Genomic DNA, 15006 nt, shown 5'->3' with positions numbered 1-15006 from the left:
CGGGGGCACATTGCTTCAAACACAGTAAGGTGGAGAGGTCTCCTAGGCTGTTGACTACATAGTTCTGGAGGGAACACAGAATCTTTTGTGGAGGCAGGTTCTTACCAAGCATTTTTCTCTTCCTGAGTTAGCCATGGGTTTTAGTGATCTACTTTTATCTCTACCAAGACCACTTGAGCCCAAGCCACAGGGTCTCACCTGAACTATTATAATCACTTCCTCAGTGGTCTCTAGTGCCACCATTTCACCATGTAGAAAAGGGGCTCGTTCCTCTGCCTGGGAGTGACAGGGAAAACTCGGAGTTGGCCAGGTGGAGAAAGGGTGCAGGACATTCCAGGAAGGTGCATAATGTGGATAAAACACAGAAGCGGGAGAGCACGTGGCACATTAAGGAAATAGCGAGTGGCTTGATCTGTGGCCTGGGTTGCCTTTGGGCCACTGTGGGGGAGGTCTGCAGATGTGGCAGGGTGACAGCCTTGTGGATCCAGCCAAAGAGTTTGTCCTGGGCAAGAGCCTTCTTCCAAGTGATGTGTCAGCTGAGGTGTTAGTGGACTTAATGATAATATCTGAGTACTTTCTTGAGGATATGTATATACACACACACACCTTAATAAAAGAGTTTTAAAGATGCTGACAAATGAATCCCTATGATTTTGAGGGCAACGTCAAAAGGTAGGCCTGTCTTACATGATAGGATCTGTTAAATTATCATCTGTATCCATATTTGAAATGAAATTGATACAAGTTGTTTACTGCTTGAATTTCAGAAGAATATCATTATAGAACCTATTTTTTTTTTACTTTAACCTGGTAAAATGCAGTGATTGAGGCATAAAATATATGGCCCAGGGGTTAGGAGATATCAGTGACTCTGTGAAGAGTCAGACTGACTTGGTAGCACCAAGAGGAATTTTCTCTTTTTTCCTCTAAGTCAATGTCCTTGAACCTATTTGATCTAGGACCCTTTAGAAAATCTGAAGAAAGCTACGCTCCCTCTCCCCATGAGAACTCCAATACGTGTCTCCTAATTTTGCACAGAATCTCAGAGAATTCACAGCCATGGGCCCCACTTGTGAAGCCCCGCTCTAAGTTAAGGCTGAAACCCAGCCGCAGCCATCTGGTCAGGCGCTCCTCAAGGCCTCGCCTCTGTAATTCTCGACCCAGTGAGCCCAGCCCCTTGAGCACCCATTTTGCTGTTTAGACGTACAATAAGCCCCACCTCTCCTAACATCGTACTTGCTCAGATACAGCACCTGACAAATTTTACAATGCATGTGCATAATAAAAAATAAGCAGTTACCACTACCTGGAGGTTCTGAGATCTTCTTCTTTCTCATGCTGATGTTTCTGGATGGTTTTTCATTGATGATAGAGACTTGCTATCAGGTCCTTCAAAGAAATGACATTGAGGGAAGCACCCTCTCTAGAAGCCTCCTAGAGCCAAATAAGCAACGAATTTCCACCTCTCCCGCTCCAGGGTAGGCTGTTTCATATTGTGTGAGTATAAGAAGAAAGAGAACCTCGTTAGAGGCCCTTTTTAAATCGGCCTGAACACATTCATGTGAAAACCATCCCAGGGTTTGGGAGTATGAGAGAGAGGGAAACGCTGGGAGTAGAACCTTCTTATCCACAAGGAGTGGTGATGAATGGAGTCAAAAAAGGAACTTGAAGTACCCATGTTGGAAGACTAAAAATGGAAATTCAATTTCCTCTCAGAAATGGGCCTCGCATTGTGTCCCTCGGGACAATGGAAATAGAAGCCAGAAGTCATAGTTTATTTTGAGAATGTTGTAAAACACTTGTCCCCCATTAGATGATTGTGTTACGCAGCACTGGGGACGTCCTGGAACTACACGTGTGCTCTGACCTCTCCCTCTACCATCCTATACCACCAGCCCTCAGGGAACACAGCCCTTCCTGGCTGTTGCCATATATATATGTTCTTATTCCAATCTGATCCTCTCTCATCCCCAAAATAATCAGCATGAACAGAATGAAGCAGATGGCACAAGCCTTCTTTGGCACGCTGGCAGATCTGTATCACTCACTCACTATTTTTAGAATCAAGGGGATTGAAAATTATGTCCTGAGATGTTTTGGGGGAAGACTTACTATCTTTCCAGGGTGACAGGTGTTGAAATATTACCATATTGAAGACTCAAATGCGATCTATATGTCAAGTCACAGAAGAGGCTGATGATCATCAGGACCATCCCTTTGTCAGCTCGCTGTTAGGATTGTTGGTGGTTTGCCAGATAATAGAAAGTTAATCACAAGTCTGTTTTAAGGATGTGGCCAGAAAGCGCATCGGGTTTCAACCCAAGATTGGAATCAGCAGCAGCCCCCCGGTGCTGGTCAAGTGCGTGATGATGGGAGATGTTGTATTATCCACACAGTTGATTTTTTAAAAATAGCTGAGCTTTGATCCTCGGCCACCACGAATGTATAGTCTGTTGGGAAATACTATTTTTATAGAAGTTTGTGATTCTATCATGAAAACAGTAATTATGTAGATTGAAAGTCCGATTAATGGAATACACAGTTATGGTGAATGAATTGTTTTTACTATTTGTGAATTTGAATTCATTATTAAAAAAGACTTCCTGAGGAAATTAAAGGGTGTTCACTATCATATGAGTCATTCAGTTCAACATTTGAGGACCAGCCTTGCACTCAGCGTTGGGCTAGGTGTATTTAACACACAGACTTAAATCTCAAAAAAAATAGTCTTGGGAAAAGACATTCGTGAAATAAGTATAAAAATTTTTAAGTGACTTAACTTTTTTTGTTGTTCTTTGAAAGTTCAATGGGGAACAAAGAGTTGGAGGAAATGTATCTCATGTTTAAATAAAATGTGGCCGTTGTCTAAAATTCCCTGATTATAGCCACCATCTTTGAAGGCCCAGGGAAACGTAGGTAATGATGATAACTATTGAATCTAGGGAATGTGAATCTAGGGAAGTGGCTGGAAAGTGGATCCGGGAAAACTTGATTCAATGCTAAAGGGCAGGCACTTTTTAAAAAATTGAATAGATCTTATTTTTCCTCTTATTCTTGGTGTGTTGGTAAGCAGTCAGTCAAGGTTGATATTTGTTGAGAAACAACGAATGCAGGTTTGTTACTTGCCACCTAGTGTGTCCTTCCTGTGTGTGTGTGAGCGTGTATATTATCCAGACTAGTGGTTCCTCCCAGTGTGAGTAATGGATGGTGAATTATACGGAGGGAGAGAACATGTGTCTTTTTCCTTTATATCCACAGCTGAGTGGTTAGAACCATGAGCCAGTGTGCAGCCGATGGCTTCTACTTTTAATCCACACGTTTCCTAAGTACTCTCTGTTTGTGTGGTGTGGTGTTAGATGACAACGTGTTTTCAGCTCCATCTTGTTTCCATTGGTTTCCCCAACAGCCCGTTTACATCTGTGGGTCTCACAGATGAGGGAACGGAGACTCAGGACATAGCTACTCAGGGGGCAAGCTGGAATTTGAACGGGGGGATCTTCCCGCTGTATTCACAGAACAAGTGAAGGGATCCACACAAATTCCCCCTGTGCTTCCAGGATACACTGGAGGGTGAATCAGCCACATAGTTGTGTCTGAAGGAGAGCACGGCCTTGCCTTCACCTCTTTTGACGGTGAAACCGCAAGTCCTCCTGGCTGTCCCGTATAGCAGCCACCAGCCGTATGTGGCTATTTAAAGTTAAATAAAACAGAAGTTTCAGTTTCTTAGTGCTACATTTGGAGTGTCTCTTATATATGACATTTCCATCATCACGCAAAGTTCTATTGGACATACTGGTCATTTCTCAGAAAGCAAGAGCTAGGGAGAGCGAATTTATTGAAAGAAGTTGAAAAAAGTCTATGGAGGGGGTTGGTGTAGGTGAGAGAAATATAAAATCCTCACTACCAAACCAGCTCCTTCTCCTGAGAGTGGTGCTATTTTGAATTCAACTATAAAGAGGACAAGGAAAAGATGGATTTCAAACTTCATATTGTGTGTACATCTTCATCTTTTTTAATAGACCTGGAAAGAACACAGAGACTTCAAGTGAATGTATCTACTTAATGATGATGATAAATTCTCGGCCTTTTATAGCCAGGCCGGTCTTATGGCCAGAGTTAGGCTGCATGACAAGTAGGACACATCATGAGACCTGGCAGCAAAAACTCGGCCACACGGGATGGAATTTTTGGAAGGAATTATTTTGTTTGTGGCCAGGGTTGTTGGGGATGCCTCAGGCATGGACTGGATGACCATGAGGGAACCAGGACGCGGGGAGAGGGGTTTGGGCAGAGCCAGGACGGGGGCTCAGTTCAAGCCACACTTGGCCACAGAGGAACAAGGTATGTGCGTGCTGCCATCAGAAAGAAGGTTTGGTGCCAAGATGCTGGCTGAGAACGCCAGTGTCCCTGGCTTTGGATCAGTGCTGCAGCTTCAGGTCAAAGTGCACACGTCAGCTCTGAAGGTTCCAAGCAGGTGGGGCCAGACGGTGCGGGGTGTCTGCCTGGTGCCGGCTCCCTGCGAACTCTGACCAGACGCTGAAAACATCTGAGCTGGTTGACGAGGAACGCAGGACGTGTGCTGCGGTTTCTGCCCATTAGAGAAGGAATGCGTGTTTGTTTAGGCGCATGTGCTGTGTGCTGGTATCTTTAAAATGCTTGGCCTGTTAGAATAAAATGTTATCTAGCTGGACTCCAGCTTTCTGATCTGAAAGCTACTGAAAAGGTAAGCAAAAATTAACTTTTAACAGTAAAGAGCAACTCGAAAGACTTGGCAATAAATGAACGGCTGCAGGGAAGAGGCGCCTGGAAGACCCGCTATGGTTGATCAGTTTCCCGTGAGGGCCCGGCTCACCTGACAAAGTTCAGGAGAGGCTGGCCTGTGTACAGAAGCGACTCCAGTGTGTTTAATGCAAGCAGATAGGACTCTGATTTTTTTAAGTATTGGCACTTGAAAGGTTAGTGTCCACCACCTGAGAATTGCTCTGTCTAGAACAGCCCAGGATTCTAGGTGGCCAGGGTTTACCGTGGCGTTCATGATGCTGCCTCAGACTCTTCAGGCTCCTCAAATGGCGGGCCAGTGGTAGACAAAGACGAGCCTGGTTTTTGGTGACTTGGCCTAGGTGGGAAGGTGGAAATGATTTGGGTTTGAGGCAGGTTGAGGTTGAGGAGGCAGCAGGCCCCCTCCTAGAAGTGGCCCCCGACAGGTAGTTGGGCCTCCAGGGTGGGGTTGGGGAACAAGGAAACGTCCCCGTCACCGAAAAGGGAAGAGACTCGGGGAAAAGTTTACTAGAGGACGGAGCCTACACATCTACAGGCGGCCTGTGCTTTCCCCCGAGCCATCAGTTTTGTTTCCCTGGGACTATTCTGTCCCCGCTCCAAAGGCACCACGTGAGTGAACTAAACTAGCTTTGAATCATGTTGTTGACATCGTAGAGTCGAGTCCTTCTGCGTGGTAACCTTACAAACAAATTAACTGAGATGTATACAAATTGCTTCGTCTCCTGGAAGTTTAAACAGGTGTGATCAACACCTTCTGTTGCGCTAACAAGTGAAGAGGAATAGCCCGTGGTTTGCATAAGCAGGGATGGTTTCTGTTTCTGTACCAGTAAAAACACTGGAACACTCTGGGGAGTTATTTTTGCCTTTGAATTGGTCGGTTGAGCCTCACTCTGACCTGGAATTGTGGTCTGAAGTAGGTAATACCGCGTCTGTGGAAATTGCTGTCTCCATTACAAAGCAAAGTGCTCCATCCACCATCAACACACTGCGTGCTTAACTGCTCACCACTCAGGAGCAGCCACTCAGGAGCAGCACAGACGGGTGGATTTGTGCGCGGAACCACCTCTTAAAGCACTCAGGAGGATGGAGAATTGGGCTGCATTTAGAGCCGTTTACAGGAGCACGTGGATGCTGGGTTGTTGATGCTGAGCTGGTGGGGGAGGAAAAGCATTGTTTTCAACTGACTAATGCAAGAACACTGTTCCTCTTCTCTCCACAGACAGTCTGGTGGTCCAGGACATGCCCCGGCTCTAGTGATGCAGATTTCCTTTCTGCTCCTGGCATCTCATCTGTGCCTCAGCCTTTCTCCTCCCTGCCTGAGACTGCAGATAAATGGGAATGTGGGAAAGCGGGAAGCAAAGCTAGGGGGAACTGAGAGGCCCGTGTCTGGGTAGAAGCAAGCCCAGGACCACAACGCTGCCTCTCCCCTGGTCTGGAGTTCAGTTGCCGTGGCTCTGCTGATGTGCTCAGGACCAGCCTTACATCTGTGCTTAAATGGCACAGCATTTGGTCAGCGCATCTGAAAAGGAAGGTGTGAGAAGCAAAGCCCATGGCCACCTACCCCTGCCAATTATGTGGCAAGACGTTTCTCACCCTGGAGAAGTTCACTATCCACACTTATTCTCACTCCAGGGAGCGACCGTACAAGTGCTTGCAGCCAGACTGTGGCAAAGCTTTCATTTCCAGATATAAATTAATGAGGTGAGAGGCTTGAGCAAAGGTATGGACTTTTACACGTACCTTTCAAGGGCTCTGTGGGCCCTCAGACCCAACACTGCAAGGGAGAAGGGATGCGGAATGTGGACGCATTTCAGCCTTGAAAGCTGTTTATCTCCAGTGATTTACGTAGTTTTATGTGACAGTTTTACTGGGCAGTGTCAATTCATTCTTTCAACAAATATTTCTTCTGCTTCTACAATATGCCAGGCCTCAGAACAGAAAGATGAAGAGACCCAGGGTTGGGGAGACAGTCGTGCAGACACAATTAAAATGCAATCTACGTGCGTTGACAGGGCTGTGTGGGTGGTGGCACTTGTTCACTGCTTGATGGGACTGGGAGGAAGGCTTCTCAGAAAGGCAGAGTCTTCAGCTGGGACATAAAGGGTGAATAGGGGGTGGATAGAGGAGGTTCTGGCCGGAAAGCGCCTGTGTACAGAGGGTAGCACTGGAGGAGAACGGGTGAGGCAAGGAGGAAGCAGCCCCTAACAGGCCTCATCCACTGTCCTGAAGGGTCTGTTGTAGTCTAACGAGTCCAAGTAGCGAAACATGGTTTGATTAGGATGTTAGAAAGATGACCCCGGCAGTAATTGGGAGACGAGAGAAGAGGAGAGTAGACCGAGTTGCCGTCTGTTGTAATAGTCCAGGTGTGAAATCCAGAGGTCTCATCCAGGTCTTGACAGTGAGGATGGAGAGGAGGAACACTTCCAAGTGTCAGCTTTTGGAGCTGTTTCTCAGCTTGGCTCTAAAACCCACCCTAAGGAGTGGATTCTGTTGGGGATACAGCTGCTGAGTGTGTGCATTTAATCAGGTTGCCAAAGGCATCCATGATACGCCAAAGGATAAAAACCACTCCTAACAGACAAGTCGTTTATTTTTAAATAGTGCATTTAATGTGCATGATTTCTTGAGTGTCTGTTAGTCCTCACTTCCATGAGGGAAGCAAGTAGATGTAGCTTCTGCCTCCAAAGGATTTTTATATCATAGAAAAGACAGTATACACGACATCGATAAGTTGTGCAGTAGTCTGATTGACAGCGAAAGCTGTGTGTGCTGTGTGTGTGGTACCCTCAGAGCTACATACGTAGAACTCCCACTAACGTACACGTCTTGATGCCTGGTTAAGGGAAATGTGTCATTTGCCTCTAATCTTCATGAAATGAACCTTAATGCTTCAACTTTCAGACTCCTCACATATAATTGCAGAGATGAGAGTCAAAATTTAGCAAGAGAAGATTTTTATCTGAGTGGCATTAATATGGACCACATTATTATTAAGTCTTGGAGTGCCCCTGGAGGAAGGCACCTGAAAGTTAAAAAAATATGTTATGCTCCTGGCCCTCAAGAATATCACTGTTATAGACAATGTAAATAATAAGCTGATTTTTAAAATAAGCCTATAAATGCTTATGTATTTAAAAATTCAAATGTGTTCTGTACTCAAGCCAATCTCTAGTTACCAAAAATATAAGTATGGAGTGCCTACTGTGTGCACCAATTCTGTTGCAAAGTGTTCCTGTTTTGTAACAAGCTTCTTATGTGTACACAGCAATTATCCTTACCCGAACACTGAAAGCAGCACTGGCTGCAGTGAAGCCACAAGGAAGATATTATAACTGTGGATCAAGACCAAAACACATATAGGAGATAAATATTTGGAAAAGACAGTAGAGCTAACAGATGACTGGAATGACAGGAATTAGGTGGGATTACTGTGGTAAACCGCACCGAAGAAGATGTCTTAAGCAATATTTAGGAGGTGGTGGTTCCGAGCAGGGGAAACAACTTGCTCAGTTAAGGGTGTGAAGTGAGGCGGAAGAGGGAAGCCGTGTACTTGGTGCAGAGCCGCCTTCTCTGCCACCGCCACCACCACTGCTTGCCTCTCCAGCCTGAAGCCGTGATCTCATGACCGGAGAGGAGAGGGGCGAGAGGGCAGGATGCTTTAGGTTTTGCTGTCTTCAAAAAGGGCGGGATTCCATCCCATTTCCTTCACTTGCAACATAAGCTCCATTTTATAAGCAGAGGTCGAAGGAGAAAAGAACTGACTTGCTTAACTAGGAAAGAGAACGTGAGAGCAGTCAGATGGAGAAAGCAGAGGGAAGAAGGATGACTGGGCAAGGCAGGCTGGAGGCCCTGGTTGGAAGTCTTAACGGAAGTTGTTGCCCCTGAAGAATTCTAAGATCATGGACATGATCCCGATGACACCCCAAGACGGTGGTATTTGGTGCTGACTGTAGGACAGACTGAAACTGGGGGTTTCCTGGGTTGTGACGTAAGAAGTTGAAGAAAGGAAACAATTTCAGCTCTAAGATGATCTTGTTCTAGATTGGGACTGTTGCATGAGTAAGGAACAGATAAATTAAAAGGGGAAGAATGGAATGCCAGGCCAAGGACAGAGTCAGAAAAACTCAGAGGGATGGCGGCCGGTGAAATGTGACAAGTGTTATTGCTCAGGTACCCGTTGTGTCAACCTGTGCCTTTCCCATCGGTAGGACGAGAGTAGGACAGGAAAGGTGTAGGAAATACCAGGTCCAGAGTTGTTAACGTGGCATTGATCTCCCCATGGGTGATCTAAGCAGATAAAAATCCTCCACAAAGACAAAAGGAGAGAGAGGCAAGAATAGGAGAACCAGGACAGAGCTTTGGGGTCTTCCTAGGAATTCACAAGTACTGGACCAAATGGAAAGAAAGTTGTTTACATGCCAAGTCTGTAAAGCAGTTCCCCCCCATGTTATTCCTGATGGTATATCTCTACATAGCTTGTATAAGAACATAGCTGTTTGCCCTCTAATAGACTCTAAAAACCCTTTATGCAACCGACGAATGTATTTAAATACATCCGGAACTTGAAGACATCAGCATCATTTCAGATCTCTCAAGCACTTATTGCAGTAGCTGCTGTTCCTCAACATGGGACCTGTCTTACAGAACTCACCACATGATATGTGTCTCTTTGCATGCCGAGCTCTGGTGTCTTGGAGGGAGTGGCTGGAACTGACTTTTCTTTCTATCACTGCACATAGCAGGCTACATTTTTTTTAAGGGAGAGAGGAAGGAGATATGAGGTTTTGCTTTATATTTAAGAAAATGACAATTAGACTCAGATCAGCTTTATATTTTTGAACTGGCTTCCAGTCTACCTCCAAGTATGGACCACCACTGTCTTCTAAGCAGCTGCTACTGTAGACCCCTTACCAATTCTCCCTCTAGAAAAGGATCGGGAATGGACAGTCCGGGGTAGAAGGTGGGGTGAAAGGTATGATTAATACACTTTGACTTAAACATACTGTCTTTAAAGAAATTTGATCTTTTTTATAGAATGAGTTGTTAGAAATTCTTTTGTATCCCAAGTCACAAGCTCAGTTGCATTTAAATCGTCAGTAGGACAAGCTTTAGCCTCTAAAGACAAAACTGAAAGAGTTAACTGTCAAGAGAGACATGAAGCACTGTTGCACGTGCAAGTTGCAAGTTGTAATTAAGAGTGCTATTTGGTAAGAAATACTAACATCTAGGACTTGGGATTTTATATGATGTATTTAGTTATTAAAATGAACCTTTTTGAGTTTTAAGGATGACAGACTCAGGGTTTCTTTATATCACTGAGTTTTTAAAAACCAACAGTTTAGATTTTAGGAATTCAGTGGAGCTATGATAGAAGTGAAATTATGATGGTTTTCCAAAACTAATTTGTGCTTTACAAATATAAATATAAAATAGTTATTTCCAGATTGACTAGGATGACTATGGCTTGTCCTTGAAGCTCGGTGTTAAAGAAGAACTTAGAACTGCTGTTAGGAATAGCAGTTTAGTCCTTCTAGAAAAGACCTTTTGAATTTTGCCCGTGAAATTACCAATGACCTTCAGGAAGTGGATTGAAGGCATCTATAAGGGATCTTGAAGAAATGGAGACAGGGGCTGCACACATCTGAGATGGTAGCTGATAGAAAGTATTAAATGGAGGAAACCAAGACTTAAGCATAAAGATCTCCTGGGAGGCACAAGGCTAAGTCAGAGCATAGGTTGGCATACTGGGTCCAGTTAGGCACTTCCTCTGAGGTTAAGGATAGACTTTTTAGTGTTATGTCTATGGCCTGAACTTTTTGTCTCAATCAATAAAGACCAGGAATTGCATTAGGAACAATAACCTAAAACTGGGGGGTTACGGGGTTCTGTAGAAGGCAAACTGGGTTACTTTTGGAAATCCAGGAATTTTCAAAGAGTATTTAACCCCTTCCTGAAATATATTTTTCATGATCAGATATATTTTTGTGTAAGGAAGATTAGCCTTGAGCTAACATCTGCTGCCAATCCTCTTCTTTTTGCTGAGGAAGATTGGCCCTGGGCTAACATCTGTGCCCATCTTCCTCTACTTTATATGTGGGATGCCGCCATAGCATGGCTTGATAAGTGGTGCGTCGATCCGCACCCGGGATCCGAACCTGTGAAGCCCCAGGCTGCCGAAGCGCAGCGTGCAAACTTAACCACTATGCCACCGGGCTGGCCCCTCAGATGTTTTTAAATACTTGTATTTGTTTAGAAATCTTTGTATACGTGAGGAAAATATGTTCTCAAAGCATATTCTTTACAGGTGTGAAAATGGCATTAAGTCTTTCGTAGAGCCTTTTTTTATTATAAAGTTTTAGGTATGTGTACAATCTGGGAAACAGAAAAGTATTTTAAAACTGAAAATGATCTCTTATACCACCACCTAGAGAAAACTACTACTAACATTTTAATATTGTTTCTACACCTTTCTTCGGCTCTGAAAAAACTGAGTCTATTGTGAAATTGTTCCCTCTGCTCCTAGGCACATGGCTACCCATTCACCCCAGAAATCTCACCAGTGTGCTCACTGTGAGAAGACGTTCAACCGGAAAGACCACCTGAAGAACCACCTCCAAACTCATGACCCCAACAAGATGGCCTTTGGGTGTGAGGAGTGTGGCAAGAAGTACAACACCATGCTGGGCTACAAGAGGCACCTGGCCCTCCACGCGGCCAGCAGCGGCGACCTCACCTGTGGGGTCTGTGCCCTGGAGCTAGGGAGCACAGAGGTGCTGCTCGACCACCTCAAAGCCCACGCCGAAGAGAAGCCCCCTGCTGGAACCAAGGAGAAGAAGCACCAGTGTGACCACTGCGAAAGATGCTTCTACACGCGGAAGGACGTGCGGCGCCATCTGGTGGTCCACACAGGCTGCAAGGACTTCCTGTGCCAGTTTTGTGCCCAGAGGTTTGGGCGCAAAGACCACCTCACACGACATACCAAGAAGACACACTCACAGGAGCTGATGAAAGAGAGTTTGCAGGCTGGAGACCTTCTGAGCACCTTCCACTCCATCTCGCCCCAGTTTCAACTGAAGGCTGCCCCGTTGTCTCCTTTCCCTTTAGGAGCTCCTGCACAGAACGGGCTTGCAGGTAGCTTGCCAGCTGAGGTACACAGCCACACCCACCACCCCTCGGAGCAAACCTCCCAGCCTGTACCACCGCTGCCAGAGCCCCTTGCCTCCCTCCACCCCGTAGCATCTCCTAGCTCTCCTCCTCCACCCCTCCAGAATCACAAGTACAACACCAGTTCTACCTCATACTCCCCACTTGCAAGCCTGTCCCTCAAAGCAGATACTAAAGGATTTTGCAATATCAATTTGCTCGAGGACTTGCCTCTGCAAGAGCCTCAGTCACCTCACAAGCTCAGCCCAGGTTTTGATCTGGCGAAGGGAAGTGCTGGTAAAGTGAACCTACCCAAGGAGCTCCCTGCAGATGCTGTGAACCTAACCATACCTGCCTCTTTGGACCTTTCCCCCCTGTTGGGCTTTTGGCAGCTGCCCCCTCCTGCTACCCAGAATGCCTTTGGGAATAGCACTCTCACCCTGGGGCCCGGGGAGTCTCTGCCCCATAGGTTAAGCTGTCTGGGGCAGCAGCAACAAGATCCCTCACTAGCCATGAGCACTATGACCCTGGGCCAGCTCCCCCTCCCGCCCATCCCCCATGTGTTCCCAGCTGGCACCGGTTCAGCTATCCTGCCTCATTTCCATCATGCGTTCAGATGACTGGTTTTGAAAGCATACTCTTCTCATCCTGAAAGATGTTTTAAGGAGCATTTTAAACATCAGTTACAATACAAGGAAAGCTTTGGAAAGCAGGACTGGGAATATGGCTTCTTCAGTGATGACTGGCTTTAGACAAGAGAGTTCTCGAACTGCGTGTATTGTGCCAATCTGTCCTGAGTGTTCAAGCTTTGTACCAAATTTAAGAAGCAAGTATTCTTTAATGGAACTGCGACTGTTGTCATAACCGACATCCAGAGGGCTGCTATATCTAGGTGTTCGTCAACGTGAATTTTAATCGTAAGCCATGATCATAATAATGTTAACTAAGTAACTTTATGTGGCACTGCCTAGTAAGGGAACTATGGGAAGGTTTGGATTCCTCCACAATGGGAGAATTTTTCAAATAAGAGAATAACCTTTATATCGCATATTATAACTAGGCTGTGTATTTCTTTTCAGGGATTTTTCTACCTTCAGGGTTGGATGTAGTTTAGTTTCTATTGCCATAGCCAACCTGTAGTTTTACAGAAACAATGTCTTGTGGAATAATAGACGTCTCCATTTTAAAAAAGCATTTTAAATGTAGTTTGAATATTTTCCACAAGATGCTACAATGTGAGTTATCACTTCATTTATCTTAAAGACTAAACTGGTTGTCAGTTACATCTGACAGAAAAAAAAAAAAATCACTGTGTAACCAGGTTAAGTGGTAAAATAATCCAGGCGTCAGTCAAAAAAGCATTTTGCTGACTTTAATACTGATTATATTTTTAACAGGAATTTAAGAAAATATTACTGGAATTTAAATATATATATATATTAAAAAAACAAGAATTTTCTTTGCTCTGTCTGGCTTAAAATACTACTCTGCTTAAGTATTATTTTTAATCACCAATAAATAAATGCATTTTAAATTCATCATTTAAGTCAATATTAGTTTTATTCAAAAGGGATAACATTTTGCAATGTAATTATAATCTATCTCTTGAATTTGGTATCTAATGAGTTTTAAAAATATAAAACCTAACCTTTTTTTAAAGCTCCTTTGTCTTTTGTGTTTAGAGGCTTTCTATATGAAGATATATCTTACATATAATAAACTCTACAAATCCTGCATATGGCTTGGTTAATTTTTACATACACCTGCACTGCGTTACGGTCCAGAGGGAGATACAAAACATTTCCGGCTCCCTAATGCCCTCTCCTGGTCATTACTTCCCCACAGAAACTACTCTTCTGACGACTTCTATTCAGCATCTATTAGAAACTACCTGTTTTTGAGTAAAATAATTATGACTTACGGTAGAAGCTTATATACTTCAGTTAAATTCACGGCCCAAGAACTTATTTCTAAAAAATCCTGTATAACATTCTGAATCCTTCTACAGTGTTATGTAATTTATTTCTGATGTATAGGTCAGACTACTGGCTACTGAAGTTGAGTTTACCCTGGGCTACCATGATCCAGTTTTACAATGGTGTTTGTTTACTATTAATTAATTTCTAGTACAGATTAGAAATTTACTGTATCGGGATTTCTTCAGAAAGTAGACTGTCCCCCTGAATCTGACAAGCCTGTTTATTTTTGCTTAAATACGGTAGAGAAAGGGAAGCCTTGAGTTCGTTTGCCCATCAAAGAAGACTACTAGCCAAATGTGAGAAACCCTGGCTGCTCACAGCCCGTTAACAGAGATGCTGATGAGGGTGGGCAAGCTACCCGGGGCTGGGCTGTCGTGTGTGGAGCTGACATGGCGGATCCTTAAACTACAGTTTAACCTGGGGGAGGAAACGAGACAAAGGGACATAAGTCACCTCATCAGTAGGCATCCACTGCTCGGGGATGTCGAAGTCAGTCCCCACATCCCTTCTTTCTTACTTCTCCGCGGGAAGCAACTCTCGCAGAGCAAGAGGGGAGAGAGCCTAGTGGCTCACCTCAGCTAAAGCCTCCCAAGATCCACTTATAGAAGCTTCTGCAAATACTTTCACGTGGCTTAGTAGTCTTCAGTCTGTTCCAGAACATACATATACCTGATTCACCCAGGCATGAAGCATTTGTTCCCCAAAATACAGATCGTAAGCCTTTCAGATGTTGTGTTTGCTGCACTACAGGTGGGAGTAGCTTGGGAGTCTCGTACTTAAATTTAGACCAGAAAAATGGCTTAATTTCTAATTAAAGAAGTTCCCTGAGTTTAAAAAAAAAATTTCTTAAAAAGCATGAGTTAAGCATAAATGACTCTACAAGAAGAATTTATTAACCCTTAAGACGACAAAGAAAAAAATAGTTGAGACACCACCTCCCAACATAGCTATATAAACTGTGGTGAAATGGACAGCTGATTTGTGATTTGGCCATGATCGATAAATGGCCTGAGGCCATGTAGAGCATCCTACACACGGCGGGAAGGTTATTGTAACCTGTTCCCTCTACTGCAGTGTTCCCCCAAAACCAACTGTGTGCACTGGT

The 15006-nt window shown here is 44.4% G+C and overlaps 1 protein-coding gene across 9 annotated transcripts in view; it reads left to right on the top strand.

Annotated features, from left to right (window-relative positions):
• Positions 1-13322, top strand: part of PLAGL1 (PLAG1 like zinc finger 1) — a 113884-nt gene extending 100562 nt beyond the window's left edge. For all 9 annotated transcript variants that reach the window (XM_058534214.1, XM_058534213.1, XM_058534218.1 and 6 more), the window contains 2 exons: positions 5999-6480; positions 11303-13322. In XM_058534214.1, coding sequence (XP_058390197.1) covers positions 6329-6480; positions 11303-12542 — 1392 coding nt within the window. In that variant the 5' untranslated portion in view covers positions 5999-6328 and the 3' untranslated portion in view covers positions 12543-13322. The remainder of the gene's footprint in view (positions 1-5998; positions 6481-11302) is intronic.
• The last annotated feature ends 1684 nt before the right edge of the window (positions 13323-15006 follow it).

This window comes from Diceros bicornis, chromosome 39 (genome assembly GCF_020826845.1).
Source record: "Diceros bicornis minor isolate mBicDic1 chromosome 39, mDicBic1.mat.cur, whole genome shotgun sequence".
Classification (NCBI taxonomy): Eukaryota; Metazoa; Chordata; class Mammalia; order Perissodactyla; family Rhinocerotidae; genus Diceros; species Diceros bicornis.
This window is presented reverse-complemented; position numbering and strand designations above follow the sequence as displayed.